The 14,421-nt window shown below is 38.8% G+C and overlaps 1 protein-coding gene across 4 annotated transcripts; it reads left to right on the top strand.

Moving 5' to 3' along the window:
* Positions 1 to 1,096: 1,096 nt before the first annotated feature.
* LOC130734562 (uncharacterized) lies at positions 1,097 to 3,503 on the top strand. Of its 4 annotated transcripts, none has more exons than XM_057587031.1 (4): positions 1,097 to 1,282; positions 1,518 to 1,756; positions 2,890 to 2,986; positions 3,075 to 3,503. In XM_057587031.1, the coding sequence occupies exons 2-4, from the start codon at positions 1,577 to 1,579 to the stop codon at positions 3,329 to 3,331; spliced, it is 534 nt and encodes a 177-aa protein (XP_057443014.1). In that variant the 5' UTR covers positions 1,097 to 1,282; positions 1,518 to 1,576; the 3' UTR covers positions 3,332 to 3,503. The 4 variants fall into 4 exon arrangements, with proteins under 4 accessions (XP_057443014.1, XP_057443010.1, XP_057443012.1 ...); XM_057587027.1 differs by having other exon boundaries at positions 1,512 to 1,756; XM_057587029.1 differs by having other exon boundaries at positions 1,097 to 1,325.
* The last annotated feature ends 10,918 nt before the right edge of the window (positions 3,504 to 14,421 follow it).

The following is a 14,421-nucleotide window of genomic DNA, read 5'->3' as shown; positions in this document are numbered from 1 at the left end:
GCACAAAGTCGATGGCTCATCCATGACTCCTACCGGTCCAAGGATTTGAATTCGTGATTTCAGCCATTTCCGTTAGCATTTTATTGTTTCAGAATTTTCTTATTTAAATGTTGTTACTTACTATGCTCTTAAATCTTAATCAAGGAGCAACTATTGGTTACCTAACTGTGAGTAAAACATCATTTTGTCCATTGCACGTTTCTTGATTAAAAACTACTTTGTACGGTTTATAGAATATTGGTTGACCAGATCTGGAAATGGTAGGAACCCTAACCTAACTAGAGTTGAAGATGAAGAAGAAATGAAAGCGATGAATGGGATAAATGAGACGAATCGAGGGTTGGGGAATGAATTTGGGAGAAGGAGTAAGTTTAAGTTGCACTCATTCATGGAGTAAGTTTAATTTTTTTACTGAATAGTTTACTAGATCCACTCAACTATAATCATATTATCTATTCATTAACTATTTCACTAATTATACTCTAATATATTAATTGTTTGAATTTCTGAAGAAAAAAAAAACAATTTACCCGTAAACCTCGTGTAGCATGTAAAAAGCACATTGTGCATAAAAAATGCAAACACGTCCTCAAGGTCCCAATTTAGAACATAAAAAAGAGCGGGCTAACACTCACCCAAGTTCCCAGCACATGCTAAACAAACAACTGTTAGCTTAGCTATTCGCAGGCCGCAATCTTAAGCGGCGAATCCACCAATCAATTAAATCATTTCTCTCAAGGCCCCACCTACCACCTTCTCTTTCTCTATTATTTTTTTCTATGGTAAATTTGTGCGAGCCGAGAAATCAACCATGTTTGTCTTTTTTTTTTTTTTTTTTTTTTTTTTTTTCCTTTGGACACCCGTCTTCACGGGGGAAATGGACACCACAAGACTAATCTGGTTCGGGATACGGTAGTGATGTCCCTGACTACAAAGGTTTTTATTTTTGACCTCCGGACCAAAAGCCTAGGTGAAATCTCTTAAGAAAATGCACATTCACCACTTGTGACACTCTTTGTGGTTAAAAATAAATGTTTTTTTTTTATCATTTTATAAATAAATATAAATCTTTGCCATTTGTATCAACTATCAAGTGTTGTATTGACACAACACAAACACAAATGACACATTTCGCCACAGGAACAACAACATCGAACATAACCAGAAACCAAGTGGCACACACACACGCGGAGAGAGAGGTGCTGGTCTTTGCGTGATTTTGCTGACGCTAGAGAAACCGCATGAAACCCATTACTTCTTCGATTCTCTTCAATCTAAATTCGTAAGCTTTTCTTCTTCTTTGGAACCGGTGCTTCAATTCATGGGTATTGGTTTTCACCTCTTACTTGCCTTGGCATTTTTTTTCTTTATTGTTACATTCTTGTGATTGAAAATGGGAAAATGGGTTATATGAGATTGCTGCTAATGTAAATAATAAGTGATCTTCTTTTTTTTCTGTTGATTTGTTGTTGATGATTTTGGATTTGGACCTGTTATTTTGGATCTGCAAGGTAAAGACTTTGAGGTTCTGCTTTTTTCTTGGAGAAAAACAAATTGAGTGGTTGGTCGTGGGTAAATGGAGGATGAGGAAGGGGATCAAAAGACAAGGAGAGTGGTTTTCGTGACTGTAGGGACAACTTGTTTCGATGCTCTTGTGAGAGCAGTGGATTCTCAAAATGTTAAACAAGAGTTGTTTGCCAAAGGGTATACTCATCTTATCATCCAAATGGGCCGTGGATCCTATGTTCCTAATAAGGTATTTTCAAACTGTGTTCACTCTCTCCTTTTGTTTTTAGTTCTTTCTTTGGGAAATAGATTTTTACATTTGCAAATAATTTTTGCATATTTTCTTAGTACAAATTCATAAATCATAGATATTGATAGAGAGATAGACATAGTTTCTAATGGGAGAGTATGTTTTCATTCTTGTGCTGATATGGGCTATGAAAATTCATGTGAGATTGTTACCTAAAAACATTTGCTAAATGACCTTTCTGGACTTAACTTGATATCATGATTGGTATTTGCCTATTCGGGTCTTTGAGAGATTGAGAAAGAATATGTATGAGGAATCTTGGAGAGATAATTAGGTGATGGTAGCTCATAAGAAGTGACAACTGTGGAAGCTTGCTTTAAGAAAGTTGAGATATAACTGCAGAGCTTTGTACCATGTTAGTTTCAGAAATTGAGCCAAGTCTACCCAATTCTGCCCGAGTTAAGGAAAAAACGATCCTGCATCTGAGTTAACTTGATTTCGCTAAGAAGGAACATTTACTCGTCGAAGTCTAAGAGTTCACTCGCGAGTTTGACAACCATTCTCAGAAGAAGTGACAACTGTGGAAGCTTGCTTGAAGAAAGTTGGCAGATAACAACAGAGCTTTGTACCATGTTGGTTTCTGAAAAAAGTTTAGTTGTGTTCATTGCGTTGATGATTGGATATTGGATACACATGAACACATCTATGTAGTAGCACAAGCTTATGTCTAATTAAAGCCAAGTTGATGTTAGTGTGCAGCAAACTCGCCAACAACTTAACTATTAGATAAAAAAAACTAATATCCGTGCAACCAAGTTCAGAAATGGAGGAAGATATTAGGATCCAAATGCAAGGTATGAGATTGGAAGTATGGGATTCTAATATGGGGTTTATAAGGCCTTGGGCTCTCTAACTACTACAGCTAGCTTTACGGTATGGTTCTCCAAGATTCTTATCAGAAGATAACTCAATATGGAGAAATTTTTAAAACACTTGGTTGTTTGAATTTAAGGACACAATTAACTGCCATGATTTTATTCTATTTGTTGAAAAATTATTGAGAAGTATCATTATCTATAGCAGATACTTTCTTTTTACTGATATTATTGTTCTTTCGTAACTTTTTAATGCAGTCTGAAGGAGATGGTTCATTGGCTGTAGACTACTTCACTTTTTCATCCAGTATTGCTGACCATCTCAGATCTGCTTCTCTTGTCATTAGCCACGCAGGTAGGAAAATTCAAGTGACTTTTGCTCTTGCTGTTTTTGTTATTCGGGGCTTTTGTTATTGAACTCTAGCTATTCTGATTTTATGCAGGGTCAGGTAGCATATTTGAATCATTGCGGCTCGGCAAACCTTTACTTGTAGTTGTAAATGAAGATTTGATGGATAACCATCAAAGTGAGCTTGCAGAAGAACTGGCCAATAGAAAACATCTGTATTGTGCTAGTCCTCAAACAATTCTTCAAACTATTGCAGATATGGATTTAAATTCACTCCTCCCTTACTCTCCAGGTGATGCTACACCAGTGGCCAAGCATATAAATAGATTCCTGGGTTTTCCTGATGATTGATTCATAATTTTTTTTTTGGCCAAATGTCTCAGAGGGATGATAAGAATTTGTTTGGGTTTATGCTGTATTGGAAATCATCTATAAGCAAATATATAATATAATGGTTTTGTATTTACCTCTTTGGATGACATAAGAATGAGGATTATGAAAAGGCTATAATTTCCTTTTTCAAGTGAATGAACAAATTCCGTACATTACCTCAAAAGAGTTTGGCATGAATACATTGGCATTTTCAATTAAATTTTCTCTTTGGATGTTTTTCATGGCTGCTGTGGCAACCATTATCATAAATAAGTTTTTTTAACACTCTACAATTCGTAGTGGCTTTGCTGCATATTTGATTTAGGAGTAAAGTAATTGGATCCATGCCGCAAAAGATTAATGTACATCAGGGATTATGTTTAGACGCCAGCTAAAGTTGAGTTGGTGACTTTGAGGGATTGGTTTTTTGTTGGGCTTTGCGGCAGTGTGATTTAGCCTTTTTGAGCTTTTAATTTGAATCATTTACCACTAAAATACCCTTAAACTTTAATTTCATTCCAAACATATCCCTTCTCATACTTTTCAACTACTCTCCACTACCATCATCTTTATATCGCTTACCCTCATTCAGCTCTCACACTCATCTCCTAGTTTTCTGTGTTTACACGTCGTTTCACACTTTGTGAGTGCGAACCAATGTATGTGCATTATCTCTTCATCTTCTTCCTTGCTTTTAAGCGTTTCACGTGAGTCTGAAACTTTTCGCACTTAGTAAGTGTGAAACTTTTATTTTATGACTGTTGTTTGTATTTCACACATTAGAGTACGAAATTGTTGTTCTGTTCACACTCTAAAGTGCAAATTTTTTCTTGTTTGCGAATTTCACACTTTTATGTGCAAATTTTTCTTTTTAAATTCTTACGCTTTTCCATTTCAGGATAGCTAGTCATGTCTCTTGTGCTCATTGAGGAAGTCGATAATGTGGCTGAAAGGGTTCATAGGAAGATGGATAATTGTGTTTTACACTCTTGAGTGCGAAAAGTAAAAAAATTTAAAACGAATTTTTTTTAAAAAAATTATCAACAGTTGGTGCATTCACACTCTTGAGTGTGAAACTGAATTGTATTTCAAACTCTTCTTGAGTGTGAAATGGAATTTTAAAAAAAATTAAATCGAGAAATCAAATACTCACTCGTTGTTTCATTCACACTCTTGAGTATGAAACTGAGTTATATTTAATACTTTTAGTGCGAAATGGAAAAAAAATTAAAATTAAAAAAATTAAATACTTGTTGCATTAAGAGTGTTAAATATAACTCAGTTTCATACTCAAGAGTGTTAAAAATTTAAGAGAGGGTATTAAGGAAATTTAGAAAAAAAAGGGATGACGTAGGATTAATTGGAGATGGTATTAAAACTATTGCCCCCACAAAAATAAGAGAGAGTGTTAAATTTAACAGCCCACCCAATCAATTTAACAACCTACTTTTTCTCCAAATCCCAAAAATACCCCTTCCTCTTTCATGTTTCACCCCTTACAGCCTCTCAAACTTATTTACCAAGTTTTCAAACCCGGTATATCAAAAGTTTGTAAAAAATATGTTCTTATGATCCAAATTAATGACGTTTGGGAACGGCAAAAAGCATTGGAAAAGAAAACAAAAGCTAAGGAGGATTTTGAGCAGGCCAAGAATGATGCTGAGCTGTCTAAGTATGTTGAGCAGGGTAAGAATAATAAGCAAGTCAAAGCTTAAGTGGTAAGAGCTAGGGGATATAGAGGTTGGGTGGGATGAAATGTGAAGAGTCCAGAGTTCGAACCCTGAGGAAAGACTAATTTACTACTCCAATTGCCTATTAAAATAAAGCTTCGGAAAATATCTGACATTGTTCTTTTCATCCTTCTCTATTGTCAAATAAAATTTCATAATGACCTCAGTCACCTCACTAACAAATAGCAAACCTTAGCTAGTTAATGAAATTAACATAAGTTTATCCAATAACAAAGATTACAAAAAAAATTATCAAAGTGTATTTTTATCATTTTTAAGGGAATGAAAAACACCATTTTTTCGTTGATCACAACTCAGTGGAACCCTAAGATCCATAACAACCAAAAGAAGTTTTTCAAAACAGGCTCAGCACAATGAAAACTATAGAAAATCAAGTGCAAAGGAAAAGCGGAGACTTCAAAGACCTGAAATTGAAAAAAGAAACCATATATTTCTCAATAGGTGAAATTAGGAATAACAATGTCAGTCCGTTGTCGGAAGAGCCGCAGTTCAAAAAATCAATTTTAGATTATTCATCATATATTATCTCTCTTCCTCTAACACTATTGAAAAACCTATTCGACACTTTCTAACTCTATTTGCTTAGTGAGACCTCATATTAAAAATACTGACATAAACAACTTCTCAAACAAATAAAAAACATGAAACATAAAAAATCAAATTAACACAATAAAAACATAGAGAGAAAGAAAAGAGTTGAAGCGCCAGACCTAGACGATGATGACGAAAATGACATGCTCTGGTTCAGATTAATCTGAAACAATAAAGATGGATAATCGAAGAGAAAAACGCTAACCACACGGGGGCAAATTAATGCAAGTGAAAATAAATATGCAAGTGAGGCAACTGCAGAAACTTTCAGGAGCTGCTCTCTCTTTGACATCGGGCCTTGACTCCTCAGTCCACTGCTACGTACCTTGCTGTACAAGCCCACCAATGGTTAGAGAGAAATGGTAATTAACAAAACCATATCTACAAAATGCCAGTTTTCATCAAAAAGGTAAACTTGCGGAATTCATAAGTGTCTCAATGTTTCTTTATTGTCAGGCGAACATTCAATATAATGCCCCTTTTAGTTACCCTTGCATAAACAAAATCAACAGTTTCTGACTCAAAATCAACCAACACTTAGGATAAGCACAAAGATTAAAGCATCTAGAAATCTGTATACCCAAAATGCATCAAAACTTGATGCCAATGGATAAAGAAAAAACAGAAATTAAAGAATCAAAACAGGCTTATTATCAAGAAAATTAGGTTGAAAAGAACATGATCCAAGACTTAAGTGGAAGTTTGTTAAGACAGCAACTCCAGACTGAAATTCGGTTTGAAGACTGATTAGCCTAGGCCCTAAAATGAGAAGGTAATACAACTTCTACTATTGATAGTACATACAATCAATAAAGTTTTAAATCTAAAAAGCGATAAGAGACCACGTTTTAGAATGATCCAGAACACAATTTGACCTGAAAAAGCCAGGCCTGCCACGTCTCCCCCCCATCACTTTAGAGAAGAACTACTGCACAACTAGCAAGAACTAATGTTCACAAGTATAATAATTAATAATTTCAGCTTCAAGCCTATACAAAAATGAAAAGAATCAACAATATCTGGAATCAACAACTTGCAAACCTATATGTTTGGTGCACTAGAATATTAAAATGTGCATCAGCATATGGAAAAATGCTCGGCTTAATGAAGGAGTTCCCGAAATTTCTGGTCATATGGACGATGTTTAAAATCATTAGAATTCAAAAAGAAACCAATGCATCGCATTTGCTGCAGTTGCGGCCATGTCTAGAGTTTTCTCTACCCTCAAACATGGGTTTATAATGACTAATGAGATTATGGTATTTGATTTTTTTATGAAGATGGTGGAGGTTCCATTTCAACCAACCAATTATAGTTGAGGCTTGAGGGTGATCAACAGGATTATCAAAGTGGTGACACCCATTTTTAGAATTCTGATCAACAAAAAGTTCAGGATGAATGTTATTTTTTTTAGGAATGTTATTGCTACGATAGAAAACTGAGTAAAAATGAAGATGCATTTACAACTACACAGTGTTGTGTTAGGGAAAACAATCCTCTCATGTTTAGGCAGCCAATATCACAGTGAGGAAAATTATAGTCTTCTAGGACCATAGTAGTCAAATCCCGGATAGCAGCCAGCCCCAAAAGTGGGACAACGGTATGGCGCATAGCAGGATAGCCGCTACCCTGATTTTTTATATATAATTAATAGTTTAAACACTATACACATATAAATACTAAAAAATCATAAATATTACCGAAAATTCAGAACATTCATAATAGCAATAAAAGTCATGGTATTGAACAATAACATACAACTAAAAGCCATTGAAAAGCAAGGTAAAAACCACTTGAAAATCTGAAACAATGTTCGTTGGAGAAGCGGTGGTTGTCAGAGAAGGGGGTGGTTGTGGTGGTTGAACTCCAAGCTAGCGAGCTCCAAGGAGACTAGACAAGGAGCGCAGGGGCGAATGAAATAAGAGGCACTAGAGTTATTCAGAGGGCTCTGACCTAAATTTTCCCAGGAAGTTCCAATTATGCCCCTAAAAAGGTCGCCCAACGGTTTAAAACCGAGGGCTTTTAGCCATTGTCTTGCCCATCACATTCACGTCGCAATTTACCTCAAAATGGCAGCGATGTCAGCCGCAATCGCTATGCGCGATGCAATGAGACACTTTGTAGCATCCGGAGGCTGCAACACGACGCTACTCTGCTATAGCGGCACGATCGCGCGCTATTAACTACTCTGTCAAGGAGCTCACTCTATTAATGCTGATTTTAGAAGGGAATTCTTGCCTTGTCTAGATGTCCAATAGATTAAACCTTTTGGCTAAAGTGAAGATCATCAGATTTGATGATGAAGCTATTTCTGTAACATCCCGACTTGACGACTAGCCTCACGGTAACAACACGAGTCTTTTCAATGCGCTTTGTCCTCACTCATGCACTTCTCGGGAATCTTCCCAGGAGGTCACCCATCCTAAAATTGCTCCAAGGCAAGCACAGTTAACCTTGGAGATTTTATGAGTTGGGCTCCCAAAAAGAAGATGCATCTTGTTATGAGTAGTACCAATCAAATTCTTTATGCCCTCCTTGACTGTATAGTCTCATACCTATATAGCCTCGGAATACCTCTTGCCCGGGTGCGCAATCGGTTCATTCATGTGCCCCTCCGCCTAGAAGCGTGTCAGGAGCCGCTCCTTATCCGTGTCTCACTGCACCGACGATCACTCCCCTCCCTCGTCAGTCTCGGGTGTCACAAGCCAACCAGCTTCCGCTTGGTTCATCCCCGAACCACACCGTACTGGGAGAGGTCAGCTCTGATACCATTTGTAACATCCCGACTTGACTACTGGCCTCAGGGTAACAACACTAGTCTTTTCAGTGCGCTTTTTCCTCACTCACGCACTTCTCGAGAATCTTCTCAGGAGGTCACCCATCCTAATATTGCTCCAAGGCAATCACACTTAACGTTGGAGTTTTTATGAGTTAGGCTTCGAAAAGAAGATGCATCTTGTTGTCATGAGTAGTACCAATCAAATTCTTTATGCCCTACTTCACTGTATAGTCTCATACCTATACAGCCTCAGAATACCTCTTGTTCGGGTGCGCGATCGGTTCATTCATGTGCCCCTCCGCCTAGAAGCCTGCCAGGAGCCGCTCCTTGTCTGTGTCTCATACAGGGGAACCTATCACGTCTCTATGTCATAGTTAGTCGATGCATGTGAGTATGCATGAAGACACTTTGCATATCCATAGGCGACCCCTCATGGAAAGGCTGGACGAACACGACTCCGCGATCGGGGATGGACCTCTCCAACGCACTGCTACACCCGGGGCCGACGAGGTCCATCCCCGATCGCGGAGTCGTGTTCGTCCAGCCTTTCCATGAGAGGTCGGCTATGGATATGCAAAGCATCTGCATGCATACTCACATGCATCGACTAACTATGCCATAGAGGTCCATCCCCGATCGCGGAGTCGTGTTCGTCCAGCCTTTCCATGAGAGGTCGGCTATGGATATGCAAAGCATCTGCATGCATACTCACATGCATCGACTAACTATGCCATAGAGACGTGATAGGTTCCCCTATATGCGAATGGTAGACTTGGGTTATACCTGTGGATGTTAGGATAGTCACCATACATGAGTTGAGTGATTGTCTTCTAGAAGTTGACCCTTGCTTGTTTGTTTTTTTGCTGTTTAGGGCGCTTAACCCCTAGATGGATCGCCGGCTAATGGACCTACATCTGTCTGATGCTGACGACGACTCGGTCAGGGAGATAGACCACTCCCATTGACGGTATGTGTATAAAGGTCTCGTACTACAGTCGACCTTCTTTCAAAATGGAACACACCAGAAGATGGTGGCCTACAAGGGTGAGCTTCGTATCCCCTACCCTCCTGCTCGCTTTACACCCCCTACCGAGGACCTGCGCCAGAGTCTTCGATGGAGACCGACCCTTCGGAAGATCCGTCTTAGGTACCTGAGTATACCCCAGCTTCGCCAGGATGTAAGCCAGCCTCTCTTGCCCACACTCCGACATCACCTGAGCCGGAGCCTGCCGCCGCCGCACCAGCCGCTGAAGAAGCACGCATGTAGGAGATGCTTGAGAGACTCTTAGGTCGCTAGAAGCAGCGCCTGAAGACGATGGTACGGGAGGCCGTTGCCGTGGGGTTTGAGGATAGGGGTTAGTGAGTCAGGTGGGAAGAGAGGTGTGTCTGTACTGGGGGTCAATTCGAGTGCTTTGTTCCTAGGGCTCGACGCCTCCTTTAAGCCATCATTGTATGTCGATGAGCTTAAGCAAGGTCGAGAGCAGTAGTTTCCCTTTACTTTAAATTATGATGATGTAATAAACAACTTTTCCATTTTAATAAAATAAGGTTTATTCAGTATTTACTTGTATCATTTACCTTAATGTTATATAAAAGGTTTTTGTTTTGGCTAAAACTTACCCACGTTTTTGGAATAGGTTACTTAAGTGACCCTCGAGAAATCGGAGTGTTACATTGTTGTATCAGAGCTTTGATTGAGAAAACCAGAGCTTTGGGCTAGTGGTCCCTAGGAATTGAGTCTGAGAGAGTTGGGTAGAACTTGTTTGCTAAGATGTTTGCTTGACTTGTGAGATTGTCTGGAGTGTCATTGTCATGATGCTCAACCTTTTGAGTCCTTTGACTCTGAAAAATCTTGTTTGAATTGTGTGTGAACAGTGGCTTAGATAATTTTTTTGTGCAGGTTGAAGATGCCTCCACGATAAGACCCATCTAATGCTCAGTTGGCTCAAGCTATGACTCAGTTGGCCCAAGTAGTGGCCCAGCAAGCTGCAGCAACTACTGCCAATAATGCTGATCAAGCTCAGCGGGAGGCTGAGGAGCATACTCGGAGGGATCAGCAGCAAGCACGAGAGCTAGCTCAGGCTAAGACTAGGGGGTTGAACGACTTCAAACGCTAGGACTAGCCGAGGTTCAGTGGTGAATCGGATCCGGAAAAGGCTGACCTTGGATCAAGGAACTTGAGAAAATATTTGGAGTGTTGCAGACCCCTGATAATACTAAGGTGGTGCTAGCTACGCACATGATGTTGGGTGATGCTGAGTACTGGTGGAGGAGCGCCAGGCAGAGTTCGGAAGCAAGCAACACAGAGATCACATGGAATACCTTTAAGAGGGCATTCCTTGACAAGTACTTCCCTGAGACTTCAAGGGAAGATAAGGAAACACAATTTCTGAAGCTCCGTCAAGGTAGCATGTCTGTCGGAGAGTATGCCGCCAAGATATAGGCACTGTCAAAGCACTTCCGATTCTTCCAGCTGCAAGTGGATGAGTCCTATCTGTGCAACTGTTTTATGATGGAACTGCGCTACGACATTGAGGAAGCTGTTAGACCTTTGGGTATTCGCCAGTTCCAAGTGCTGGTGGAGAAGGCTCGAGAGGTTGAAGCTATGAAGAACCGTCGGGGAAACCGACAAGTGAGTGGTGGACCAATTCGGCCTAATCAACAACAACTAAGGAAAGGTGACAAGGGAGGAAAGCCCTTTTTTGGTCAATCAGCAAGTGTAAAGATACCACCCGGTTTTAAAATATCGAACCAAAGGGAATGTGTTGGTAGATCCGCAAGTGTACGAATCCACCCGGTCAGTGGCGGAGTATTGTAGTGACTGGGAGGAGCCTCAGCTCCCCCTAAGTCTCAAAAAAAAATTTGAGTACTAGTAGTAAGATTTAATATATAATATTATGTGTGTAAAAAAAGAGTGGGGCCAAACATGTATGTCAAAAATTGAAGCTTCTCCCATCACAATTCATAGTGTCAAACCAATCTGCTCATATCTATATAGTATAATAATGATAAAGTTACTTTTGCCCAAATTTTGAGCTTCCTCCAGAAGCTTTCATTTCTTTCTCACGGTACCTCTTCTCTTCCCTCAAGATTTAGTGGGTTTCCAACTTTGCTTCCAAACTTTCACCTGTGCAAAACTTCAGGTTTCTAACTTTATCACTCTAACTCAACCTTTTTATCTTCATTTTCTTTTAATCTTTTTCTTGCTCTAACATTATTCTTTGTGTGCAGCTCTCAAACTCAAAGCTTTTTTTAACCCCATTTTCTTGGTTGAAGTTAAAGTGTATCAAAAGGTCTCACAAGAAGGTTAGATACTTATTTATTCTGAAATTTTCTCTATTCTTATATACTACATTTTTTATACTAGATTTTATTGATGTTTGGTTGAGTAATAGTCTCAAGAGCATGTCAATGTTTGATTTTTATTATTAGAAGCTTTGGGTCTGCTGTGATGATGTCTGAATAGCATTTTTTTTTATTGTTGAATACATTTCAGCTTATAAAAAATTAGTTTGTGTTAAAGTCTTATTTTAGCTCCTCCTAATATTTTGGTCAAGCTCCGCCACTGCACCCGGTTTTAAATATCGAACCACAGAGATTGTGAGTGACTAAATTCAGCTTAAGCCTTGAGTTTGAAGGTTTGGTTTATTAAGATAAAGATACATCGATGCTGCAAAGATAAAATATAAGAAAAACAGAGATGAAATCAATTCAAGTACATCATTCTAAGCACATGAACTCATGAATCTCTCCTTGATGATATAGCCTAGTTACTCACTTATTGATTCCTCACTTAAGTAATTCTCTCATACTAAAATCTAGGCCCAATTCCTTGTGTACTTAGTCATTTATATGAGGTTTTAGATCATGCAAATTCAGGCCATCAAACCCTAACCCTTCCTCTATTCCTAGTAGCAAGCATAGAAGGGGTAATCCCAAATCGGTTCCCTAATCTATAACAAATTTCCGTTCTGATCATAGAAAAGCATAAAGCAAGCATGCATACAAGCTTAGATTGATATTTAGAAAATGGGATTCAAGGAGAGAAGAAGAACATGTGGGAAAGAACTTAAGACTATAACTCAAATATGAAAAGTCTTACAAAGAAAACCAAAGCAATAAAAGAGAGATTAGCCAAGCATGGAAGCCTTCTCTCACTCTCCTAGATGATCCTCTACCTCTGAATTTTACAAAGTATGAAAAGATACAAGAGAAAATGACTAGAATCCTATTTATAGGAAAAAATCTCGAGTCTGGGCTGTTTCGGGCGCTCAGGCTGCAATTCAGCACGCCTGAGCGCCAATTCAAGCTGAAAATGTGCCTCTGGAAGGCAATTGGCGCCTAGGCGCCAATTAAGCATGCCTATGCGCCAATTCCAAAAACCCTGGAAACAGTAATTGGCACCTAGGCGCCAATGGAGCACGCCTAGGCGCTTTAAACACGCTGGAAAACCTTTTTAGCTTCCTCGTTACTCCTTTTCAAGCCTCTTTAAGCCTCCATTCAACTCTCCAAGCCTCTAGACCTTCCCTCTTCAGCTGATTCAACCTGAAACCTTGATGAACAAGCTTGGAAAATATCTTGAAACTTAAAGGTCAGTTTTGCACAAAGGCTCCAAAACAAGTGGAAATTGCCTAAGACTCCTAAACTCTAATAAAATGTAACTAAAGTCCATATAAAATTACATAATTACTAAAACCAAACAAAAACTCAAATAAAGATAAAAATGCATGAGAATGCATGAAACACTATATGAGACAAAGAAAAAAGACTCAAAACCTACAAAGAAATGACTCTAAAAACACTACTAAATCCGGGTCATCAGAATGTGAGTGAGAATTGTGGGTTTAAGCTTAAAGCTTGTGAGTTTTGAAAGGAGTAAAATTCCGATTTTGAGTTTGATTGATTGTGACAAGGTATTGTCAAAAGAGCAATGGTCAAAGCGTAGAAATTATCAAAGGTAGAAACGCTTTGGGTTGTCGATCATCTAATCCGTTCTAGTCTACCTATCCTAGGCATGTAAAATCTTGAACCAATCCTTGTTGCTATAGCCTATCTAATTACTTATTGATTCCTCACATAAGCAATTCTCTCAAACTAAAAGTTAAGCCCAATTCCTTGTGTACTTAATCATTCATTTGAGGTTCTAAGCATACATATTCAAGCCAACAAAATCCAACCCTTTCTATATTCCTAGTAGCAAGCATAGAAGGATCAATTTCAATTCATGTCCCTAAACTAAGCAAGTGTGCACTCAAGCTAAGCATACATATTAGAATTGAAATACAAAGATGGAATCAAGAACTCATGCATAGTGATAGGATTTAACAACTAAAACTTCATAAAATCACTTGAAACCCAAAGCAAAGAAAAGACTAGCCACTCATGGCTAGGGAATCCATACAAAGAAATGTAAAATAACCTGAAAAAGTACAAGTTGGAAGCCTCTCACAAGCCCCAAATTTCCTTCTCAGCTTCTAAACTTGACAAAACTATAAGAAAATGATCCAAGGTTCCAACGAAAATGACAAGAATCCTATTTATAGGAAAAATGGGCGAGCCAGGGCGCTCAAGCACTAAGAAAGCATGCTTGAGCGCCAATTACTCAAGCCCCAATAAAGTAACTTTTAGCTTAATGGCGCGCAAGCGCTATACAGGAGCGCTCATGCTTGAGCGCCAGCCTTCAAAATCCAGCCTCCAGACCTTCTGTTGAATTGGCGCTCAGTTACACGCTAAAAAACCTTTTAAACTTCAACTTTACTCCACATCAAAGCCTCCATCAAGTTTCCAAGATTCTTGGCCTTCCTCCTTCAGCAGCTTAAGACCTGAAAACTTGCATTCAAAGCAAGGAAAATATCTTGGAACTCAAATAGGTTATTAGCGCAAAAGCCCTCAAATCAAGTGGAACTTCCATTAAACCCTTAAACTATGCTAAAATGCAATAAAAGCCC

Source organism: Lotus japonicus, chromosome 1 (genome assembly GCF_012489685.1).
Source record: "Lotus japonicus ecotype B-129 chromosome 1, LjGifu_v1.2".
Classification (NCBI taxonomy): Eukaryota; Viridiplantae; Streptophyta; class Magnoliopsida; order Fabales; family Fabaceae; genus Lotus; species Lotus japonicus.
The sequence above is the reverse complement of the archived record's forward strand: the minus strand, read 5'-3'. Positions and strand labels throughout refer to the sequence as shown.